General features: G+C 38.7%; 3 protein-coding genes across 3 annotated transcripts; 2 read left to right on the top strand and 1 right to left on the bottom strand.

Moving 5' to 3' along the window:
- Positions 1-2,845: 2,845 nt before the first annotated feature.
- LOC115726497 lies at positions 2,846-3,844 on the top strand. Its single transcript, XM_048278448.1, has one exon. It carries the CDS (start codon positions 2,846-2,848, stop codon positions 3,842-3,844), a length of 999 nt encoding a protein of 332 aa, XP_048134405.1.
- Positions 3,845-9,599: 5,755 nt separating this feature from the next.
- Positions 9,600-11,418, top strand: LOC115726494. Its single transcript, XM_030656390.2, has 3 exons — positions 9,600-10,052; positions 10,773-10,911; positions 11,002-11,418. Exons 1-3 carry the CDS (start codon positions 9,603-9,605, stop codon positions 11,184-11,186), a joined length of 774 nt encoding a protein of 257 aa, XP_030512250.2. The 5' UTR covers positions 9,600-9,602; the 3' UTR covers positions 11,187-11,418.
- A 3,323-nt stretch (positions 11,419-14,741) lies between these two features.
- On the bottom strand, positions 14,742-16,463 carry LOC115726495 (U-box domain-containing protein 26-like). Its single transcript, XM_030656391.2, has one exon. The coding sequence runs from the start codon at positions 16,165-16,167 to the stop codon at positions 14,971-14,973; it is 1,197 nt and encodes a 398-aa protein (XP_030512251.2). The 5' UTR covers positions 16,168-16,463; the 3' UTR covers positions 14,742-14,970.
- Between the last annotated feature and the right edge of the window lie 4,853 nt (positions 16,464-21,316).

Below are 21,316 nucleotides of genomic sequence, written 5' to 3' on the forward strand. Positions count from 1 at the left end.
TTGTGCAGGGTGAAAATAGTAGTGGCGGTAGTGGTGTAGAGAAGGCATGTACGCAAGTGGAGATAGGGATGTGATAGCAAGATTTTTGGTTAAAGGCACGGCAAGTACCTTTTTCGCAAGCAGTGCTGGTATGAAGATGGATGAGGGCAGTAGTCGTGGTGATGTGGTAGCAGCCATGATGTAGTTTTACCGACCTTCCCCCTATCTTTTGACTGCATTATGTATGGAACTGATATGACTTAGATATAAATAGAACTAGATGTTTACGAACTTTGTTGAATGATCTTGTTGATTTAGGCAATACCTTATTAGGCACTGTGCCTACTTCCCTTGATTACCTTTGTATGATGGCATGATGTGTTTGTTTCGACACAATCTTCCGCATGCACCTTCATATATATATATATATATATATATATATATGTGTGTGTGTGTGTGTGTGTGTGTGTGTGTGTGTGTGTGTGTACCGTAGTGATAAGCAACTTGCAGACATATTTACCAAGGCTTTTCCTAAAGATTTTTCCCAAACTACGGTATCCAAGCTAACCTTCGATGACGTCTTCGCTTCATCTTGGAGGGGGAGCGCTGGAGCGAAACGGACACCATATCGTCTTAATCCCAATATAGAAGGAAATATGGCTGGGTTGTGCGATAGCTGTACTTACCAAATTTATTACTGTAACTCGTTGTATTGCTTTCTATTAAAATATAATGAGTCCTCCCTAAAGAAAACAAGATGAATTGGAGATTTACTACGGTGAATGTAACCTTCCAAGGGATTACACAATTGGTCATCTGAACCACGTTCCCTTGAGTGTCCCTCGTCTCTTCTTTTATCTCTCTTCTACACATAATCATCATTAAATCACATTTTCATCCGCAATGTAAACCTTCCTCGGATTAGATGAGATAAATTCCAAGCATACGGTATTGTCCTGTTACTAGTCGAAGTTCTTCGTTAAAGCCACAACCCGGTCAACCCGTTCGTTGTGCTTGATGTTGCGATTGAAAGGGTGCTTCAAATAGGAATTGGAGTGACGCGCTTCTTGTTGATGTCCACGGCGATTCTCTTCGGACACGTCGCCAAGACGGTGATGTACTTCGTCTGCAAGTTCGATGTTGGCCCCCATGGGAATGTTGACAAATCTATCTTGGCTGAGCATCTCCAGGCATATCCAGGAGTTTATGCCACTCACAAGATCAAAGACTTACATAGAGATTGTACAGACCTCATAATTACTTGTACTTCCCAGAAAAAATACAGTGCGAGTCAGCCCAATCAAGTGTATAATTATTTGATGATTCGTGTTAATGCCGTGTAGCTGAGTTTTGTTTAACCATAAATCTTCATGAGATTAATACACATGGACATATATGTATGCACATAGATCCATGAACATGCTTTGAGCCATAGACTGACTTGTAAATCATGTCTCTTCTGTCATGTCATCATCGTAACTTTTTTAAATAATATCAGGGAGATGTTACCTAAAAGTTATAGACATTCATGGGATTGGTCTATGTATCTTTCATGATCAATGGCTGACCTTACGATACGTCTAATTAACTGATTTCTTGGTCATCTAGGTCATTTCGAGAGGGCACTTGAGAGGAGATCTAATCTAGACAAAATACTTGTTTCCTTAGATTATTGACTTTGGTACCTTCGCTCGCCGGATTTACCGTTTCACTTCCCAAATAGAAATGCATTGCTTACTTTCTCTTTCCCCAAATATCGCACACTTGAAGACTCCGCAGATACATTCCAATTCTTGGATATATGTAGATCCTATGGATCAAAGGATAAGTCGTGCCTTCTAAGAAGGATTAACATTCAATTTATAAACTCAAACTGCTAATCGTTTCCAAATATCATAACGCGAGAGACTTAAAAAAAATGAACTGGTTGTTAGATTCAAGCAAATTATTCCTTAAATTGGCAAAAAATGTCAAAAGAATCTCGAACCTATTGCATTTGTGCTAATTTAGTTCTAAACTTTTTAATTATACAAATTTATTTCTAAACATTTTGTATTTGTGTCAATTAAATCCATTCAGCAAATTTTGTGAAAACCGACGACGGGACACCGGTAGTCCTGCGTGGCTCGGCTAGCATTGATGTGGACACCTTTTTTCATAAATTTTTAAAAATTTTTTTTTTTGTTTTTCTCTCCTTTTTCATTTTCTTTTCTTTCTTTTTTTTTTTTAGATTGAGACCGGTGACCCTCGTTGGAACTAGGTAGGGGCTGCGACACCCTCGCTATATTCGGGCCAAGCGAGGGCGCCATGACCCTCGTAGGGTTTGGGGGAGGGCCTGGCCAGCCCTCAATCTTAAATAGTAAAGAATAGAAAAAGAAGAAAAGAAGAAAAAAATTATAAAAATTATAAAAATAAAATATACGTTAAAAATTATGGGAAAATATCCATGCCAGCGATTTACGGTAAAAGTAGGCCGGATGTAAATAATTGGCTCAATTATAAAAGGCCTGGGACTAAATTACCATCATTAAAATGTTTAAAATTGAATTTGCATAAATGCAATAGGTTTATAACTTTTTTTTTTCACTTTTCCCTTTTAAGTTGAGAGAAACTAATATTGATGTCCTCGATGTACATAGGTATACATGGTAATATGGTAGGAAGAGAAGGCCGTCCGCTTGTTGATTACATAATATTTTAAGCATGATTGGTTTGTTTTGTACGCATTAACTTATCTCTTTTTATATATGATAGAGTACCCTTATGTACATATAAACTCACTTGAACGATTAATCATTGCCTAAAGACCGTGTTCTAATTGTAACACCCTCAGTCTTGAAGCTCCACATATTTGGGGAATCAGAGGATGGATCGAGAGCAAGAGGAAATGCAATTCCTTGGTTTGCTTGGCATCATCAAGGAATCCATCAAGATCATATTCACATGGAGGAAGATCTTCAGCCAAATCACACTCGCCCTCATCCTCCCTCTCTCCTTCATCTTCTTAGCTCACATCGAGATCTCCAACTTGCTCTTCGGAAAGATCCACCACGATGAGGGCGAACTCGACCGCACCAAAGCCGACACCTCCAGACACAATAAGCTCAGTGACCGCCTGACCTCGGACAGAATTGAGCTCTGGTTCTTTAGGGCGGTCTACTTCATCCTGTATCTCATCTTCTCTCTTCTTTCCACGGCCGCCGTCGTGTACACGATCGCATGCGTGTACACCTCGAAACCGATCACTTTTGGGAGAGTGATGAGTGTCGTCCCGAAGGTGTGGAAGAGGCTCATGATCACATTCTTATGGAGTTTTCTCGCTGTCTTCGTCTACAACCTCGTGACTTTTCCAGTCTTCTACCTCTTGTTTTCTCTTTTCGACTCTGCCGCCATCACAATAGCCCTATTCTTCATCCTCCTCATCTTATACCTCTCTGGGTTTGTGTATATCTCTGTAATTTGGCACTTGGCTGGTGTGATCTCAGTCCTAGAGGACATCTATGGTATTCAGGCAATGTTCAAGAGCAAGGACCTGATCAAGGGTAAGCTCGGGGTGTCGATAGCTATCATCCTCTGGCTAATGATTGGGTCCACGGCAATCCAAACGATGTTCAACGTCTTTGTGGCCTTCGGATCCGGATCAGGGTTTGTGAGGTTAGGGTTTGCGGTCCTTTGTTTCTTGCTCCTGTTCAAGCTGTTCCTCTTCAGCCTCGTCGTGCAGACCGTGATTTACTTCGTGTGCAAGTCATACCACCATGAGAACATCGACAAGTCGGCGCTCGCGGATCATCTCGAGGTTTATCTCTTGGCTGAATACATCCCTCTCAAATCCCAGGACCTACAGCTAGAACGGATAGACGTATGACCCGACCTTTCTAATAATGTTCAGAAGGTCCGGGTGCATCTTGTTCTTCATGACCTTACACCAAGATGATCACGGAAACAATAAAGAAGCAAAACAAGATGCTCACCTCTAGGCTCTAGTATAGACGTAACTGCTGCCTACTTGAGTCATCTATTTGGTTCATCTAGTTTTCTATGAGAGTGATCGTTACATTCTCGGATTATACGCAATTGGCAAGTTGTCTTTTAAATATTTGATATGTGTCGGATTGTTTTTGGTCCTTTACTCCACGTCATTTTATGCAAATAAGGCATCATCGGCCGGTTTTCATCCATGACCATACGAGATTATATTCTTGTTGTTAAGATGGGTACAAGGGTAAAAATTCCCACGTTTGTGTCGATATTCCAGTGACATCTCCAAAGTAGTGAGAGAATTTTGTGATGTTGACTGAAGCAATGAACACTTTTTCATCCTTTTACCTCCCTTCAGCAACGATTGAGGGCCGACCAGCACAATCATAGTGACATTTTGGTTTTTCTTCTGCTGATTGTCCGGCCCGAGACATCGCCAAGGTCCAAAGTAGTAAGTTTTTATGTCATTTCACACTTGCTTTTTTATGATTGTCTAATCGTCACATCAGCCACTCTCGATCCGATTTGGTTAATTTTACATCTCTCCTCATAAAATTACGGAGACAACAGCCTTAATTTGCTAATTTGTTGTCACACAAATTTTTTTGGGATGGAGATTAGCACAGCAGTGTGTTCTGAAAATAATGTAGAAAGTAAAGTTCATCGAATCAATTTGAATTGAGTGTTGAAGTAAGATTGGAAAATCAGCAAACTAATGTTATGTTTTATCAATAAATAAGTAAAAGTAACTTTCTTTACTTAGAAATTAGTTAGTTTTCCACGTGACGAGTTGCTTTTTTTATAGCAAATTTTTTTCCGCAGAAAATAAAATACTATATGGTTATATCCGTAATCCAACAAATACATACATGAGAAAAAATTACTAAAAAAATATTAAATTTATTGCAATTGTGCCAATTCCATTCTAAACTTTTTTTTTTTGTCAATCCAATCCTAAACCTTTTACATTTATGTCAATTCTATCTATTTACTCGGCTGGCGCTAACATGGCGCTAACGTGTCCAACTTTTAACTATATCTTAATACGTTTACGATTGTTTTTATTTATTTGAGTATTTTTTTTTTTTTTTTTCTTCCTTCTTCCTCCAGCCTACCACCAAGCCCGACGATCGGCTAGAGGCGGAGGTCGCCGAGGCGCAACCTCATAGTGGCCGGTCATCAAGCTCAATAGCTAGCTAGAGGAAGAATGAAGGAAAAAAATTAAAAAAGAAAAGAAAAAAGTAAAAGGAAAAAATAAATTAATTCAAAACGTTTTTACATTTATGTCAATTCTATCTATTTGCCCGGCTCGCACTAACATGGCGCTAACGTGTTTAACTTTTAACTATATCTTAATACATTTACGACGGACACGGCCGGTTCGGTGGAACCGCCGGTTCGGTTCCGTTAAGCGAACCGCCGGTTCATTCGTTCTTTTAATAATAATTTTTAAAATAATAAATAATAAAATAAATATAATAAATTATCAATTATAAAATACAATTAAATTGTACATTGTAATAAAATATGGGCAAAAAAAAAGAAGGAATGGGCTTGAACTTAATGAATTATCATTAGCGCCTACATATCTTCTTGGGGTGAGAATAAGCCCATGTAGTTCTTTTACCTTTGAGAACCCCAACTTACCTCTCGTCATCGTCGCTACTCATTGTGGTACCCGTGGCGGTGGTATCTCCAACATCATCGCTAAAAATTCGTGTTCACGATCTAACTCTTGGTGTATATTTGCCTCGTCCAATCGCCACACAAGCTTAGAGTCCGGGCTTAATCTTGAGCGGGAAATTAATCCTCCAACACTAAATGTTGTTTTGAAGAAGGGGTTGTAATATTTGACGACGATGAGGGCGAACTGATACTATTTGGTGACTCTTGAATTTTATCACGAAACTCAAATTGGTGGTTAAATATTTTCTAATTCAAATACTATGTTCCTTTTTTTTTTTTTTTTTAAGCATATTATACCTATACTAAGTGAACTACACCTTGCTACGTGAGGCGAGTTGTAAGATCGAATACTTAAACTATATCTACTACAAATTCTCCATATAATGCTACTATAGATTCTTTAATATGTCCTAATATATTTGAAATATCTATTGAATCTTCCAATATAAACAATCATGATAATACACATTCAAATAATCTTGTAAACCTTCTAATTTAATATGTGGATCAAAAACAATACCAACTAAATAGACAAGAGGAATTTGCAAATAATAATGCAACCATTTTTTCGCATTACTAAAATAGTTCGACCTAATTGGTATCATTTTCATATTCACTAAAAACACTACCAATATTAACACACTCTATTAAAAATAAATGCGTTGTAGGATAATAAATACCGATAAAGTCTTAGTGGCATCATTAAAAATTTTCAAAATATCTAAAATTTTCTTGCAACGTCCCAATGTTGAGGAAGTAAAGTAATTTGGAATATTTTGTGAAATAAACATAAATAATAAATCTTTATATTCAAAAGTTTAAAATAAATTAAAAGGTCGGAATATCTTTGGAAATCTTCTTGCCCTTCTCCCATTTGTTTACAAAATTTTCCCATGATTTCTACATTGGGGACGACTCCATAAAAATTTATTGCCTTTATTAGGGCGAGGAAGTGTCAGAGTTGTAAACCATCTTGTACAATAAATTTAAAACATGACAAGACATCTAATGTGAAAATTGTCAAAGTGGGTTTGCAATATTTTCTAATTGGGAATAGAAGCGGTATTTGGCGGCATTATCAAAACCAATTGAAAATACTTTATTTATTAAATTATATTCTTCTAAAACTTGCCTAATTATTCTATAAATATTATGAGCGAATGGCTTTATAAAACTCGGAATGATAAGTTTTTTGAATCATCCAATTGTTATCTATCCAATGACACGTGACACCCATATAAGAATATTTGCCAGGATCACTCCAAATATCGCTACCTATATGCACACGTCCATTGAATTTGAAAAATTTTGTAAGATTTTTTCTTTTATAAAGATGAAAACTTGCGTTTAAGAGTATTTTTGGAATAGTTGGCGCGACAAATTTATCAAATATTTATATTAAAATTTTAAATTGAGCATGATCAAGGGCAACATATTCACCTAATGTTTGTTTATAAAGTTGTGAAACGAAATAAAGGATGAGGTTAGAAGGATTTGTTGTTGCGTATTGTTCCTTCGTTATGTTTTTTCAATGTTTGGTTTTCATAAATTTATATGTTTCACAATATTTATTTTTTTCTTGTAGTTGTTGTATTTTCGGCCCTTCCGTTGCTCATTTGGTTGCTTTTTATACCGGGGGAGGATGAAGACTTTCTTTGTTGGGTTGCTCCGTTAATCGGACATAGTTGATATTATCGTGTCTCTTCCCACTTGCATACTAGGATCATATTCGAATGGGATCTGAATCTCCATGTCATTTTCCTTTTTTTTTTTGGAGAATTGAGAAATTAGTCGGGATTGAAGAATTGGGGATTTGGCATTTGAGAGGATTTGGAGTTGGAGATTTGTGACAAAATGAAAGGGAGATTGTATTTTAAGATTATTTTTAATTTTTTTATTTTATAAAGAACTAAAGAGGGGGGGGGGGGGGGGGGGAGACCCCCCCCCCCCCCCCCCCTTTTTTTTTCCCCCCCCCTCCCCTTTCCCAATGCCCTAATTTACGATTGTCATTATTTATTTAAGTATTCTTTTTTTTTTTTTTTTTTTTTTCCTTCTTCCTCCAGCCTACCACCAAGCCCGATGACCGGCCGGAGGCGGAGGCCGTCAAGCCAATACTGATAGAGGAAGAATGAAGGAAACAAATTAAAAAAAGAAAAGGAAAGAGGAAAAGGAAAAAATAAATTAATTCAAAAATTTTTAAAATATTAGTAAAGATAGGTCACGCCGGCGTTGAAAAAAACATAAACACACGAAGCCAAATGGATTGAATTAGCACAAACACAAGAGGTTTATGATTGAATTGATAAAAAAAAAAAGATTTAGAAGTGAATTGGCACAATTACAATAGATTTAGAATACTTTTTGGTAACTCTTCCACACAAACGAAGGGATATAGGAGTTAACGGGTGTTGAAACCTAACAACCTAATAATAGTTAACAACAATGATCCTGACAACTCAAACTATGAAAGCCCCGAGGCGTCTCTTCTTGGCATAAGCATGTCAACGGCACCACCATGGCAACCAATCACATATCTTCATTTTTATAAATCCCATTCACTTTGTAAGCATAACCCGAAATTGAATAGATCAAACTCCCCCTCCTAGATGGTTTTGAATGTTTCTAACGAGGGTAAGAATATATGAATTTTGAAAAGGAAATGACATTTTCATTATGGACACAAGAATAATGGGCGTTAAAGTACAAAGTGGTCTTCCCAAATATAATCCAAATTTGTCTTTGGTATTCCCCAATGTAGATGTATGAAATATGGTCATGCGGTAAGACGAACTATTGTCGTGGTGTTTTATCTTGATATTATTGTTTCGTGTAGGAAAATAAAAATTTTATAAGACATTTGATAAATTTGTCATAGTTATAGCACTCCATAATTATCGCATTTTTTAGGAAGTTGTTTAACCTATTTCTTAGTGTACATAGTTTTAAAATATATATTATCAAATGCACAAATTACAACAGTTAATAGCCTGGCTACGACGTGGCATAACCATACTCAACACCAAAATAACACTTAGTCTAGAAAAGTAAGAAATTTAACTTGGTTGATAACTTATTCAAGGGATTAGTAAGTCCTCGTCTAAGTAATAATACTGGATATATCCAAAATCAGTCTTATTTATAGGTAACTATTAACTTAGAACCTATAATAAAATAACTACTAACATGTCTAATGCATAATCATCAACTTCTCTGTATTATAATTAAGTTTTAATTTTTATCTATTTTTACATGGCAACAAATAATTATTTAGCGCATGGCAAGCATTTCTGCTCTAAAAATCAACTTATCGCTAGAAGTTGATTTTTCTACTTTTGCTTCGGAGTAAAAGTTGCTTTTTTTTTTACTTATGAAAATAGCTGCAAAAGTAAAAAAATGAAGTTATGTGATCAAATCGATTTTTACTCTAGAAGTTGCGTTATCAAATGAATTTCTATTGCGGAAGATGATATAAATAAGAGCGATTTCCTTTTAAAAAAATTAAACTAGAAAATGACAATTAAACTAGATAACAACACATAAATAGTTTTTTTAGTAAGTGAAGATCGATATTTCATTTTTGAAAAAAAAATGTACACAATGTCTTTGGACTAGGGGTATGTCGTCGAAAAATTGTTTTGAAGACACCGTGCGAAGCACAAATCGACAACGTAGGAGCCGAAGTTTCGATGATTCACTCCAAGCGCGGGACGCTACTATACAATCCTATTCAAAGATGACGTGAAGTCTACTTTTCCCACCACCACCCTCTAAATTGAGAAAAATATTTTTATTCTCTTCATCTTAAAGAATACTTTCGAATTTTACGTCTCAAAGTTTAGACAAGTAATTTAAATGCTTTTACTCAGTCTAGTAGTGGTGTTTTTGATAATTTCGTAAAAAAAAAAGGAAAATAATTGTTTTTTAAAATTTTTTTTTTTGGGTCGAAAAAGAAAATGAAGATGATGACGATGAAAATCTCTCTCTCTCTCTTCTCTCTCTCGTCCCCAAGAAATTGCAGAGAGCTGACAATGGGCACGCGCCATTTCAACTGCAGAGCACCCATTTCTCAGCTCCTTCCTTCGCATCGTCCAAGCTCGAAACCCCCAAGTCTCCACCCTCAGACCGTGAACCCACCACCCTCCGTTTCACGGACCAAGAACCCCTCGAGCAGACGGCTCTTCCTCCTCTCTCTCCCGGCGCGCGCTCTCCTCCTCGCCGCGGCCACCAACGACGCGGCCAACGTCCTCCATTGCTACGCTCTGGAGGGTTTCGACCCCGTGAGCCCCGATGAGAGAAGCGCGAGCGCCGCCAAGTCTCTGAGGGTCGCGGAGGCCGTGGGGCTGCTGGAGAAAGGGCGAGAATTGCAGGCTCAGGGTGATTTTGGCAAAGCCCTCTTCTACTTCACTCAGGTGTGTCTGCCTTTATTTAATCTCTTGAACTTTTTTTTGGCTCTTGTTGAATCCTGCATTTGCTCCTGTTAGTGTGAGGACTTAGCTGGAATGCTTGTTGCGAGAGCGTTGAGGTATTGTGAAGTCGAATCACGCACTCGTGCTTTTAGAACAGTTTGTAACGGTGTTACGTGATTTTTGAATCTCGATACTCGCCTGGGTTCTTAATTTGTTCCTGTGAGATTCCGAACTGGTGGGTAGTTAATCGAAAGGTACCTGCCTTTTGGTTTGTGAGTGGTGTTCTTGATTGGATTTTGAGAAGTTGATTGAATGTATAACATTGAAAGAGGAACTCGATCCCAGCATCATCAGTTAGATATGCTTGATACTTCTATGTTATCTTTGACCATTTGTGAAACGTCAACTGTCCTGGACTCATCTATTACGCGGAAGTCCTGCTCCTGTCACAAGAATCTTTTGAATTTTCACGTATATGAAATTAAAGCTCCTGCTAGATTAAGTAGAAGGAAATGACACGTACGATAATCTGTATGAGGAGGTATTATTGAGGAAGACTGAACTCTTATCAATGCAAACCGGTGATATCTGTGACACCCTTCATCCCTCAATGCAGGAGCCTCATGCATTGGCCTGGATATCTAGTCAACATTCTGTTTGCACTTCAATATTGCGAAAACATTTGAAGTTCCTAATATGACTTTTTTCTTCATCTTATTCAAGGTGATTGAAGGTTATAAAGACTTCGCATTATCAGAATATGCAAGAGTTGGGAGGGCGTTAGCATTGTATGAGGTTGGTGATAGGGAAGAAGCTATTGCAGAGATGGAGGATGTTGCCATATCATTGAAGGGATATCCAGGTACTTGTTAAAAATTAACATTGGTGCAATCCTTGAGAAATGAAAAGTTTGGTGTTTCCGTAGGGATAATGTTTTGCAATGTATGTACAGAAGTCCATGCAGCTCTTGCAGCAGCCTTATATGTGGACAAGCATGCCCTCTTGCTTGCTGAAAACCAGTTCACAATTGCAACCCTACTGGATCCCCACTACACAGATCTTTCGTATGTAAAAGAGACGAAGCACTGGCCCCCGAGTTTAGTCAGTTCATTACAGCAATTCATCACACTTACATAAACAAATAGTTATCACGTTTCCCACGCAGCTGCTCAGCAAGAACTGATTCGCATCGTCGTACAAGTGTTTATATCTTATTCTTTGTGGACCTGTCTGTAATCCAATTCGCCGAGAGAAAGTTAGGCTGTGTAGTAGACCTTATGACTGAGATGGATCATTGTACTCGCTCTTCGATGAGCTTTGCAGCAAAATGGCGCCTGATGATTTTTCAACCCCTGTTATCCGTGCTAAATCCTTTACCTTTGTGCTTTGTGAGATTATGAAAAATTGCACTTAGCTTTGCCTCAAAGGACAAACTGCATCTTGATCGTTGCTGCTATTTTTGCGCTGTAGATGTATGGGTTGTGTATAACTATTTGTGGTAGCTACTTTTTTAAGCTTGCTTCTTCACCATCAATTTTTTGATACTTTCTTGTCTATTGACAGATGACCTCTTTAATGTACTGACTCTGACTATCAGGGGAAAAAAGATATCAGCATGCCTGTTTGGCCCCGTGAGAATTTGTCTTTACCTCTAAAGTAATGCACAGAAGGGGAAACAAGCAATACGGCTATCTGTTAGAGTTTACCTAGAGAATGCCAAATTTGTCATTCTAACCATCTTCAGGCACACTTTGTCAAGTGCTAATACCACATACTGTTTGCGCTTTGGGAAAGCAATCATTGGGCAACAAATCATGGCAACGACATGCTACAGCATTCCCTTGAATTAGTTTACTGTAGTTCAAATTCTAAAGCAAGTAGGATATGCTTCGACCCTTGGACTTTTGTCACCCATCTCCTGAACCACGCCCGGAAGCTTCGGCGAAATCGGTGGTTCGTCTGATACACATTTGGGATTTGTTTTCATTGGAGGATGGCAAGAGGAAAGCACCCTTTCCTTAATTTCGTCTTGGTCATCCCGAGAGACCTCTTTTTTTTGTGCATATGAAAATATATCCCCAAGAAACCCTTTTAAGTGCTCCATCCTATATTACGAGGTACTTGCTCTCGATTCAGTATCCAGCATGTAAAGTGTACTATTTTTTTGCTCTTGTCAAGAATGCTTGAACTTGGGATGCTTGCTTTTTGACCCTACTCCTCGAGTGTGATTGTTACTATTGTTATCATCACTATTATTATGTTTGGCATGAGGATTGTTAGCTATTTTCCATTACTTTAAAAGTGCTTTTGGAGCTGCAAATTGTCCTCCTGTTTTGCCTTTCCTGCAAGAAACAGAGGGTTCTTTTTACCAACCCAGTTTATAGTATAGATAACAATCGCACTGAAAGGTTACGCCCATACACTCTACAGTCATATTGACAGATACCTACAATGATTCTTTTATTCTTGATTGCATGTTTTTGTTTGTGGGTCTTTTTTTTTTTATTTTAATAACGTCGTACCTACCAGGAACCTCCTTCTAGATGGACTTCACATCAAAGAGTATGCACGCGCGAGAGTTATACGAAGTCTCTGTCTTTCTGGTAAAAATTGGTTGTCATGTGGGTACCAATCACACCAGGTGCATGCCTTTATCGAGTGATTTCGGGCACATGTTTTGTTATGTTTGGACGTGTTGCTTGATGCTACTGTTTAGGTATGTAGGAGAAGTCTTCATAGTTCTTGGTTTGAGTTTCTTCTTTCCAGGGAGTTTGGTAGCTGCATTGGGTCACCTAAGCAAAGTTCAACAGCCTGCTCTGTGACTTGTAATCTCCTTTTAACTTGGCAAACTGACCTATCTGTATCTGTTTGCGAAGACCTAAAGAGCAGAGCAGTTGCAGATTAGCTTATATTAGCAAGAACTTCGGCAAGATGCGGCCAGATGTGTAAAGTGGGCAAGGCTATACTTTTTTTGTATAAATAGCATTGAGCGGTTAAACTATAGTTCGAGTCATTCAGATAAGAGAACTCTGGCCAGTTTAGACATTCTCAAATAAGGTCCTGATTTCTGCCATGTTCAACTTACTTAACCAACAGTAAATGTTGCAATAGCAGCATACTTCTGTTTTCTTTTCTTGTGTTTTTGGCATGTTCTTGCAGTGTTTGAAAAAAAGGAGAGAGAGAGAGAGAAGAGGAGAAGAGAGAAGGGGGGGGGGGAAAGGGTTGGAGTATGGACAACATCCCCTTGAACTAGATGATTCCATGTTGAAAATTCATGATACCCTTCACCTTGTCAAAGTCGCATGACGTGCTCCACACTGTTGTGATGTTGACTGAATAAAGCTTAATTGGCGTGGCTCGAGGATTTTTATGCATGTATTCCCAAAAGGCCTTTTGCTTTAACCCAGTTGGGAATTCCACTTGTTGCTAGTGCCAGTCCCAATTTCACATTAGACAGCTACTTTAGGACATATCGGTTCTGGGAAAGTCAACAACAGTTGAACTTAGCCTACTTGCTTTTGACCCTTGCTCCCGAAGGATGGTCGGTTCTCTGTCGTTGAAGCATGAGAGTGCTTTACTGTTGCTCCTGTTCTAAAGTCCTTCCCGTAAGAGAAATTAGGACTGCCAGCTACTGGTTCATTTTATGGGCTGAAAGCGCGGACCCCCTTTCTTCGAAAAACCTCCCTCTTTTTCATATGCTTCAGTGATATTTTGGTTCAGTTTCCGCACATCGAACTAAGTCGACCACTCCAACTCGAACTCAGTAACAGACCTAGCTACCAAATTTGGACTAAGGAACTTGCGGAAATTTGCTTTCTCATGACCCAAGAAGCATAACAGTCTCTTAAGTTTGTGTTGTTTGTGTCTTTTTGTTGGTGCGGAACACTGGTTCCTGAAGAGAACTTCTGATGTTGGTATTCAATTTATCAATCAAACATATCTTGGTCTTTAAACCGCTCTTTCTTTGGTATCTTTACTGCAAGGTTGAGGGTAGGTGAAGTGAATTCTTGATCATGCATTGAAAGACCGGCCAAAATGGAGACTTTTGCCTAAAGCATCTAATTTTAAAGCTGCTTAAGTGGATCCATAAGCAAGGGATGGAAAAGATTTGGACAAATGACTCTTGTTTGTTTCTCTAAACAATGTTCGATAATGTGCACTCACGTTAATATTATAAGACGTGCGAGCTAGCAATTTGAACTCGATAAGCAGGCCAGCAACCTTGGTCAAGAAATTGCGGTATGAGATTTCAGAATGAGCTTAGCTGCAGAGGAGGTTTCACTCAAGAGCACTCCTTACTTCACCCTTTTCTATTCTGTGCCTATAAACTTAGCTGGATTTTTCAGAAAGCTAAGTGACCGGGCATTCTCTGAAAATCTCGAGCATCGGACATTAAAGAACGGAGGTTATTCTGTCTCTCTCTCCTCACTTTTTTTCTTTTGGCTTTGTCTTGTGTGGCCATTCTCTGACTAAATGATACTGAATATGGAGACACCATAGTCTCTCTCATACTAGAAAAAAGACTGAGCCTTATCAGCTATCCCTGAAATTTCACATTTGTTTGCAACAGGAAATATAGCAGGTACTGTTGATTTTCCTAATAGTTCTTAAAAAGACCCAACTTTTTCCAGGGCCACCGTTGCATCCAGAATATACTCAAAAACAGTTGCTTTCTTTGAAATCTTTTTAGAGTTGATGAGACAGAAACTGATAATTTATATGGGGGGATGATGTTACATGAAATATAGACAATACCAGTAAAGGGAGTGAGTGATGGCAAATCACAATCAAGATCCACATAGACATCAGATCAGACATCCTAATCAAGTCCCAGTATTCAACAACTCCTGCTTTGATTCCCCTTTTCTTTTTCTGTAGTATTCATGTTTTCCTTTTTGCTTTGATATTTTCTCTCCCAGGACTAGATAGATGATCCAAGCATTTTGAGCAGCATCCTGGCCTTTGTCTTGGTCCAACCAGTACACTGGCTTTGTAGAAGAAACAGCAGCTGTGTCAAAACTCCTGCCCTGATTGCCTCTTCTCGTGCCGACGATGAATCGCAACATACGATCGTAAGGGAATTGACCGCGCTCTCGCTCCCTTCATGACTTGATGCTCCAAAGACCATCCTGACGAGAGAGGATACGCCGTTTGGGTTATCGAGCAATGCCTCTTTCGCCTGGCCATTCCCTTGAAGCAGCCGCTCTATCGCGGACACCGCTAGTGGTGAGAAGCATCTTTCGCGTCTCTCCTTTTCGGCAGACAAAGCTGAAATGTGGGCAACCAGTGCATCCATCGCGCCTTCTCTCACCAGATTCCTCCCGTTCGACTCTAGGGAACACAACGACCATATTGCCCTGACTGCCGCCTCGGAAACCTCGGAGTTTTCGGGAAGGAGGAGAATTATCTGACTAAGGAAATTGCGGTTTCTGCCGAGTACAGCACAGAGATCTTTCGTTTCTGAAGATGACGAGATTGTATCCACAACTTGGCAAATGCGGAGCTTGATACTATTTGTGCCTTGTTTGAACAAATTCACCAACGATGCTTGTTTAGAGTCTTCTTTGAGTATGTCCAGTGACTTCACTCCTCCATTGGCCAGCAATTGCAGAGAACAAGCCAGTGCTTGTTCTAGGAACTTTACATGGTCAAGGGAGAGTTCGGATTCCACTTTCCCAAGAATCAGTTCCAACAACAAAGGGATGAAACCCAGCTGGAGAAACAAACTACACCTCGACGTGGATTCCTCGCACAGAACACTGATTTCCTCTAGAGCTTGGAGCTTACTGATCACGCTCACCTCCTGCGACTCAAGTGTACTCTTCAGTGTGGCCACCAGGGAGTGATCAGGATCAACTGTCTCGAGACCGGGATTGAACTGGTGGCGGGTCTCTAGCCACCGTTCTATCAGATGGCGGAGAGTGTGGTTGGGGACGACGGATAAGTCGTGGAGCTTCTGCATTGTAACGGGGCAGGTGAGGTTGCCGGCAGCTAGCCATTTCTCAATGCTGGGTCTGTCATAGGTCTGGCCAGTGCAAAGAGTGACTGGATCTGTGAACAAGTCGAGGCTTATCGGGCATCTGAACAAATGGGGTGTGCCCATTTCAGCCTTCTTCATGAGGATCAAGATCAACCTCGATCAAAAAACCAAGGAACAAACAATGATGCCTGTGACGCAAAGTCGCAACTCCGCACTAGCAATGAAGAGCAAGATAGGCAAGACTGGAAGAGCAGAAAGTTAAGATCTTAGTTGGAAGGAATCAGATGAGAACACGAGCATGAAGACACAAGATGAGAAAGAGAGCTAGGGAGAGGGAGACGAGGCCAAAAGAAGGGTCTTATCCTTGGTGAAAAGAGCAAGAGACCGCCACTAGAAATATGGAATGATATTTGGAAGATGGTCCCCCACTCATCTTTCTCCATCGCTCTCTCAGACTGCAATATATCCAACAAATTGGTCAATCTGACCCACTGAAGAGGGAATAGTTGGGCGTTTTCTTTGAACGTGGATTCTACACAACTAGGTTGGCTTGATATGTGTCTGTGCGTAGAGAGAGAGAGAGAGAGAGAGAGAGAGAGAGAGAGAGAGAAGTGTAAATCACTCCGACGTCCTTCGTATGTTGACCAAATTGTTGGGGAACTTATTACTTTGAATATCTAAATAGCCTCATGTTTCTGTCAATACATCCAGACAATCCATCGAAGGAAATTTGAAGTCATCGGAATGAATAAAGTTACTAGGCGAACAAGAGCATATATATTTGGAATTCACTAAACTGGGATACGAGACTTCATCGTGCACAGCTACTGGTTTGCTTAATGAAAAAAAAATGGTTCAATCGGTTAAGCTAATTCTCACTTTTACTTCGAGGGTAAATAAACTCAGATCGTGGGTAAATAGATTGAAACTGATAACATCATTCAGCAACAGTACTGATTAGTGATTATGGTGTAAAATTAGGGACCACCCCCCCATGAGGACTTGGAGAGATACAAGGGAAGAAAGGTTTGATATTACTTCCACATCCACAGGTCTAATTAACACAACTTTGAGATTGAGGTACACACTGTGAATATACACATACACACATAAAAATATATATTAATAAGTAGATGGCCAAGTGGCCAGAACATCATGTCATCAAATAAAATATCTAAAGACAGGTCCCTGATCTTCACATGAAAGAACAACATAATAAAACAAAGAAGAGCCACCAGAATATAGAACAGCCCATGTTTTCAGGGATGACTTTCAATCCCCACTTATGATTTGGAGCCCCATTTATGTATGCCACAGTAAAGTTGAAGCCAGACCAAACCAATCAATTCTTTACTAAAAACCAAAAAGAAAAAAAAGACAGGTATCGGATAGTAGATTCTCTTGATCTTGGAATACTGACAAGACTTCCCCCTCACATGAGTCATAACTTTCAACACATGTGCTGCAAGTTTCTAGAAATGGAGAGCTACCCTCCACACTACGCACCAATTTTTTTTTGCTTTTTGACTCATTTAGTTCAAACCCTCCTCCTCTTTTTTTTTTTTTTTTTTTTTATATCTTCACCTTTTAATTAATTCTGTATATGTTAAAACTTGATTGGATGCAATATATTAATGGGGTGATTTGGCCGCTTTGAGATAGATTTTTTACTTTGAATTTCAAAGTTGGTAACTTAGTCGGAGCGGTGAGTGCTAATATTTTTCTTTATGTTTCTTTTTCACATGCAAAGATTGAACCGGGAGAGCACATTGATTGCAAAGATTGATTTTTTTGATTGGCAACTTTAGGAATCAGGAAAAGTTTGGTAAAAAATTAAGAATCAATTTACTTTCTCAACTAAAAGAAACTTCTTAATATAAAATTTATAGACAAAATAAAAACATTTCCACAAATTAGGGTCTCCATTGTAGATTTTTCCATAAAACACGTTAGAGCAATAAGATTGTGTCTTATATATATATATATATATATATATATATATATATATATATATATATAGAGAGAGAGAGAGAGAGAGAGAGAGAGAGAGAGAGAGAGAGAGAGAGAGAAGCCTATTAGTAATTTTAATCAAGATAAAAGCAATTAGATCTGAAATTTTTTCTTACAAGTTTGATTTGTATGCTTTTCTTTAGGTTCCCAATTCCTTTGTCCAATTTAAAGAAATGCATGTGCATGCACTTTAGAGAGAGAGAGAGAGAGCACGCCAAGTAACACCAAAGAGACAAAACAAAAGACGAAAAGAGGCCACTAACCTCCATCAACACCTTACTAAATTAGAGTTCAGATGTGAATAAAAGTTTGACCTTTGACCACTAAGTTGTCTGGAATTGACGTTAGGTAATGATGATGTCGATTAAAGTTTAATAGCATAACTTACTGGTCAAAATCGACTTCGCTGTCGACCTTCACAAATCATTGGCCGGGCAATTGGCGTACGGCATTTATTTTAATTGCTTGCCATTAACTAATAGCACTCAATACAAAATTATCAAATTATCATTTGGATTAAAATTATAAAAAAAAATATTTAATTTAAAGTGTGGTAGATGCACTATGGACAAACTTCCATTAACTTTCTTTTCCTTCAACTTGATGGTCGTGCTTTGACCCAAAAAAACAAAAAAACAAAACAAAACTTGATGGTCGTGCTGATTGCTACATGTTAATTTGTGGTCCCCGATAGTGACCACGGACACATAGTTTCCCAATTAATTTGGTCCAACTATTACTTGGACCATACATAGATAGATGGTTAATTTTTCAAGCCCCCGTGTCCCTTTTCACGTGCAATTGCCGTAGCTGGAGGAAACACACCATAAGCATAGTACGGGTCAAAGTAAAACGCTAGGATCATTTCGACAAAAATCGATTGGGAGCCGAAGAAAATTTTCATCATCAAGACTTTGAATCCAAGCCCTATTCATCGAAGGGAAAAAATCGCACCAAAAGAAGGAGATCACAACTCTAATTTGAGTGCAATTATTAGTCTTCACTAACTATTTGCTAAAGTTGGTAGCAAATGAATGGCTTATCATGCCAATTTTTGCCGCTCTTCAGTAAAAATAAATCCAACGGTGTTCAACATAAGTTTATGGCAAAGTTAACGTCTCGATAATTGAGTTCGGTCGAACCGAGTCATGTCAAGCCGACCGCTATATTTAGTATTTCTTCGAGTTTATATTTATAAAATTACTTAGCTTTTCAATTTGGCAACTCGCTTTAATATAATGCCTTTTTAGGAATTACCCTATTGTTTAATTAAATAGTAGCTTTTTGCCTGTTCAGGAAATAAAATAACACGAACGCATGTCATGGGAAAACTCAATGCAGCAGAAATCACAAACTAATCTGTTGCTCAAAATAATGTTAAAAGCACTTTTCAATAAGTCCCAAATTGATTAAACCGAAAAGGACTAATAATTGAAACTTTTTTTGTTTAGGTCTTTTCATTGCAAAAAGATCCAACCATTAATGATTTTATATACGGCAATCAAAGTCATATCATCATATCATATGTGAGCATGAGTGACACCTCCATCGTAATTTCCTTTGGTCAAAGAGTGGGACAGTTTGAATTATAAACTATAATAGGTTAATTAGGTAATAAGAGCCATGTCATGACTGACTCATGAAGCATGGACTCTCTTTAGTCTTTACCAGTCCATGCTTAAATCTATTAATTTGATTGGTCAATCCGGCTTTATTCTATTAGCACCTTTACTTTCTGTGCGGCTTGGTTTGGTCCTCCAAGATGAACTAATTAGCCAAGAGTTTATCAAATTAATTAGATGAACTACTTAGAACTAACTGATCGAACGGACTGATTTAACTAAGTTCAGTCAATATTTTATTAAACCTAAGACATGCTTTTAAGTAGGGGTGATTGGTTTCCGGTCCGGGCCGGTTCAATCCCACCCTTGAACCGGGAATCGGACCCGATTGGTCGCCTCCATTTCTCGAGTCAATCCAATCATTGGACCGGTTGCACCATTTTTTTGTGATTTGTAGTTAAATTTTTCTCGTTAACGACATATTTACTAGATCACCTCTCGTTAATTATATCGCAGTGTCGCTAAACTTAAAAGTCATACTAAGCATTCTTAGCATATTAGGTTAGGTATAGGTTTACATTTAGAATTTCCTTTTTAGAAAAAAAAAATATTATTCGGTTGGTTGGTCTAGTTCCCCTTGGAATCGGAAACAAGATCAACCGTAACGGGTTCCAATTTTATGGAATCGGGAATCGATCGAAATCCCTAGAAATCGGACCAAACATGCTAGTTCGGTCCGGTATGGGCTCTTTCGAGTCGGTCGGTCCATTATGCTTAGCCCTACTTTTATGGTCACCATAGACCTTCAAAAGCAAGATGCGCATAGCATCATTATTCAAAAGAACATAGATCATTGTTCAATGATATGTCGCATGAATGACCTAAATAAATTTCTTCTCACTGTTATGAGTCCCAGATAAATTGAAGATCAAATTATTGGAACTTATCATATTTTTAGGTGATTCAGGTAACTACCCACAAAAGGCACTAAGGAAGAGGGATCATAGATGAAGTGACAAAGTGGGGGTAGGTCTCAGGATTAAGCCTGACAATTTAGATTAATATGGAATATTGCTAGTTTTGAGATTTCATTTCGACTATTTTTATGATGGGTTTAATTTTATCCACCCTCACCTGTGAAAAAATAAGATGATTTCCTCTGACGTTTTAGAAGATTTGTGAGCTGGACTCAGGAAAACCCAACTCTGGACAATTCAAAGAAGACATCACCTTCACCATTCACCAGTCAAAGAAGCGACAAAACCAGCCGCCAACAGCAAATGAAGTTAACAAGAAGTTGCAGAAGTCTGACCTTTTCTTCCCACTTGGTGACAAATTTATCAAAAGGGCTTCCGGCAAGTTGTGTTCTGAGTGCGCATTTCCAGAAGAAAACACACATTGCAGGCCCTAAGTTTTCTTTTTCGCTTCCCTTATGGATGCTTTCGTGCTAGCTTCTTCTTCTTCTTCTGTTTTGGTCACTTGCAACGCGTGATGTGAGCGCCAGAATGCGAGCCGTCGAAGCTTCAAACAATTCTCAAGCCGTGTCGGGTCGTACAGAATAAAAGATTGGGACCTTCCATTTCCAAAGGGTTTATCTGAATGTGACGTCAGTACAAGCATTTTACGACCAGGAAGATAGGTACAAGATTACGGACATGTACGTGGTTTGTACGTGATCCATACTAATGTTTTCCCCTAACGGTGTATGATCTGCT

Source organism: Rhodamnia argentea, chromosome 1 (genome assembly GCF_020921035.1).
Source record: "Rhodamnia argentea isolate NSW1041297 chromosome 1, ASM2092103v1, whole genome shotgun sequence".
Taxonomy (NCBI): Eukaryota; Viridiplantae; Streptophyta; class Magnoliopsida; order Myrtales; family Myrtaceae; genus Rhodamnia; species Rhodamnia argentea.

What these genes read in the sequence shown, in the direction of transcription:
- LOC115726495 (XM_030656391.2), bottom strand. Translation starts at nt 16,167, where the DNA reads ATGAAGAAGGCTGAAATGGGCACACCCCATTTGTTCAGATGCCCGATA.
- LOC115726494 (XM_030656390.2), top strand. Translation starts at nt 9,603, where the DNA reads ATGATGACGATGAAAATCTCTCTCTCTCTCTTCTCTCTCTCGTCCCCA. An exon ending in CCCTCTTCTACTTCACTCAG is followed by an intron (nt 10,053 to 10,772) that starts GTGTGTCTGCCT and finishes ATCTTATTCAAG; the next exon opens with GTGATTGAAGGTTATAAAGA. An exon ending in ATCATTGAAGGGATATCCAG is followed by an intron (nt 10,912 to 11,001) that starts GTACTTGTTAAA and finishes ATGTATGTACAG; the next exon opens with AAGTCCATGCAGCTCTTGCA.
- LOC115726497 (XM_048278448.1), top strand. Translation starts at nt 2,846, where the DNA reads ATGGATCGAGAGCAAGAGGAAATGCAATTCCTTGGTTTGCTTGGCATC.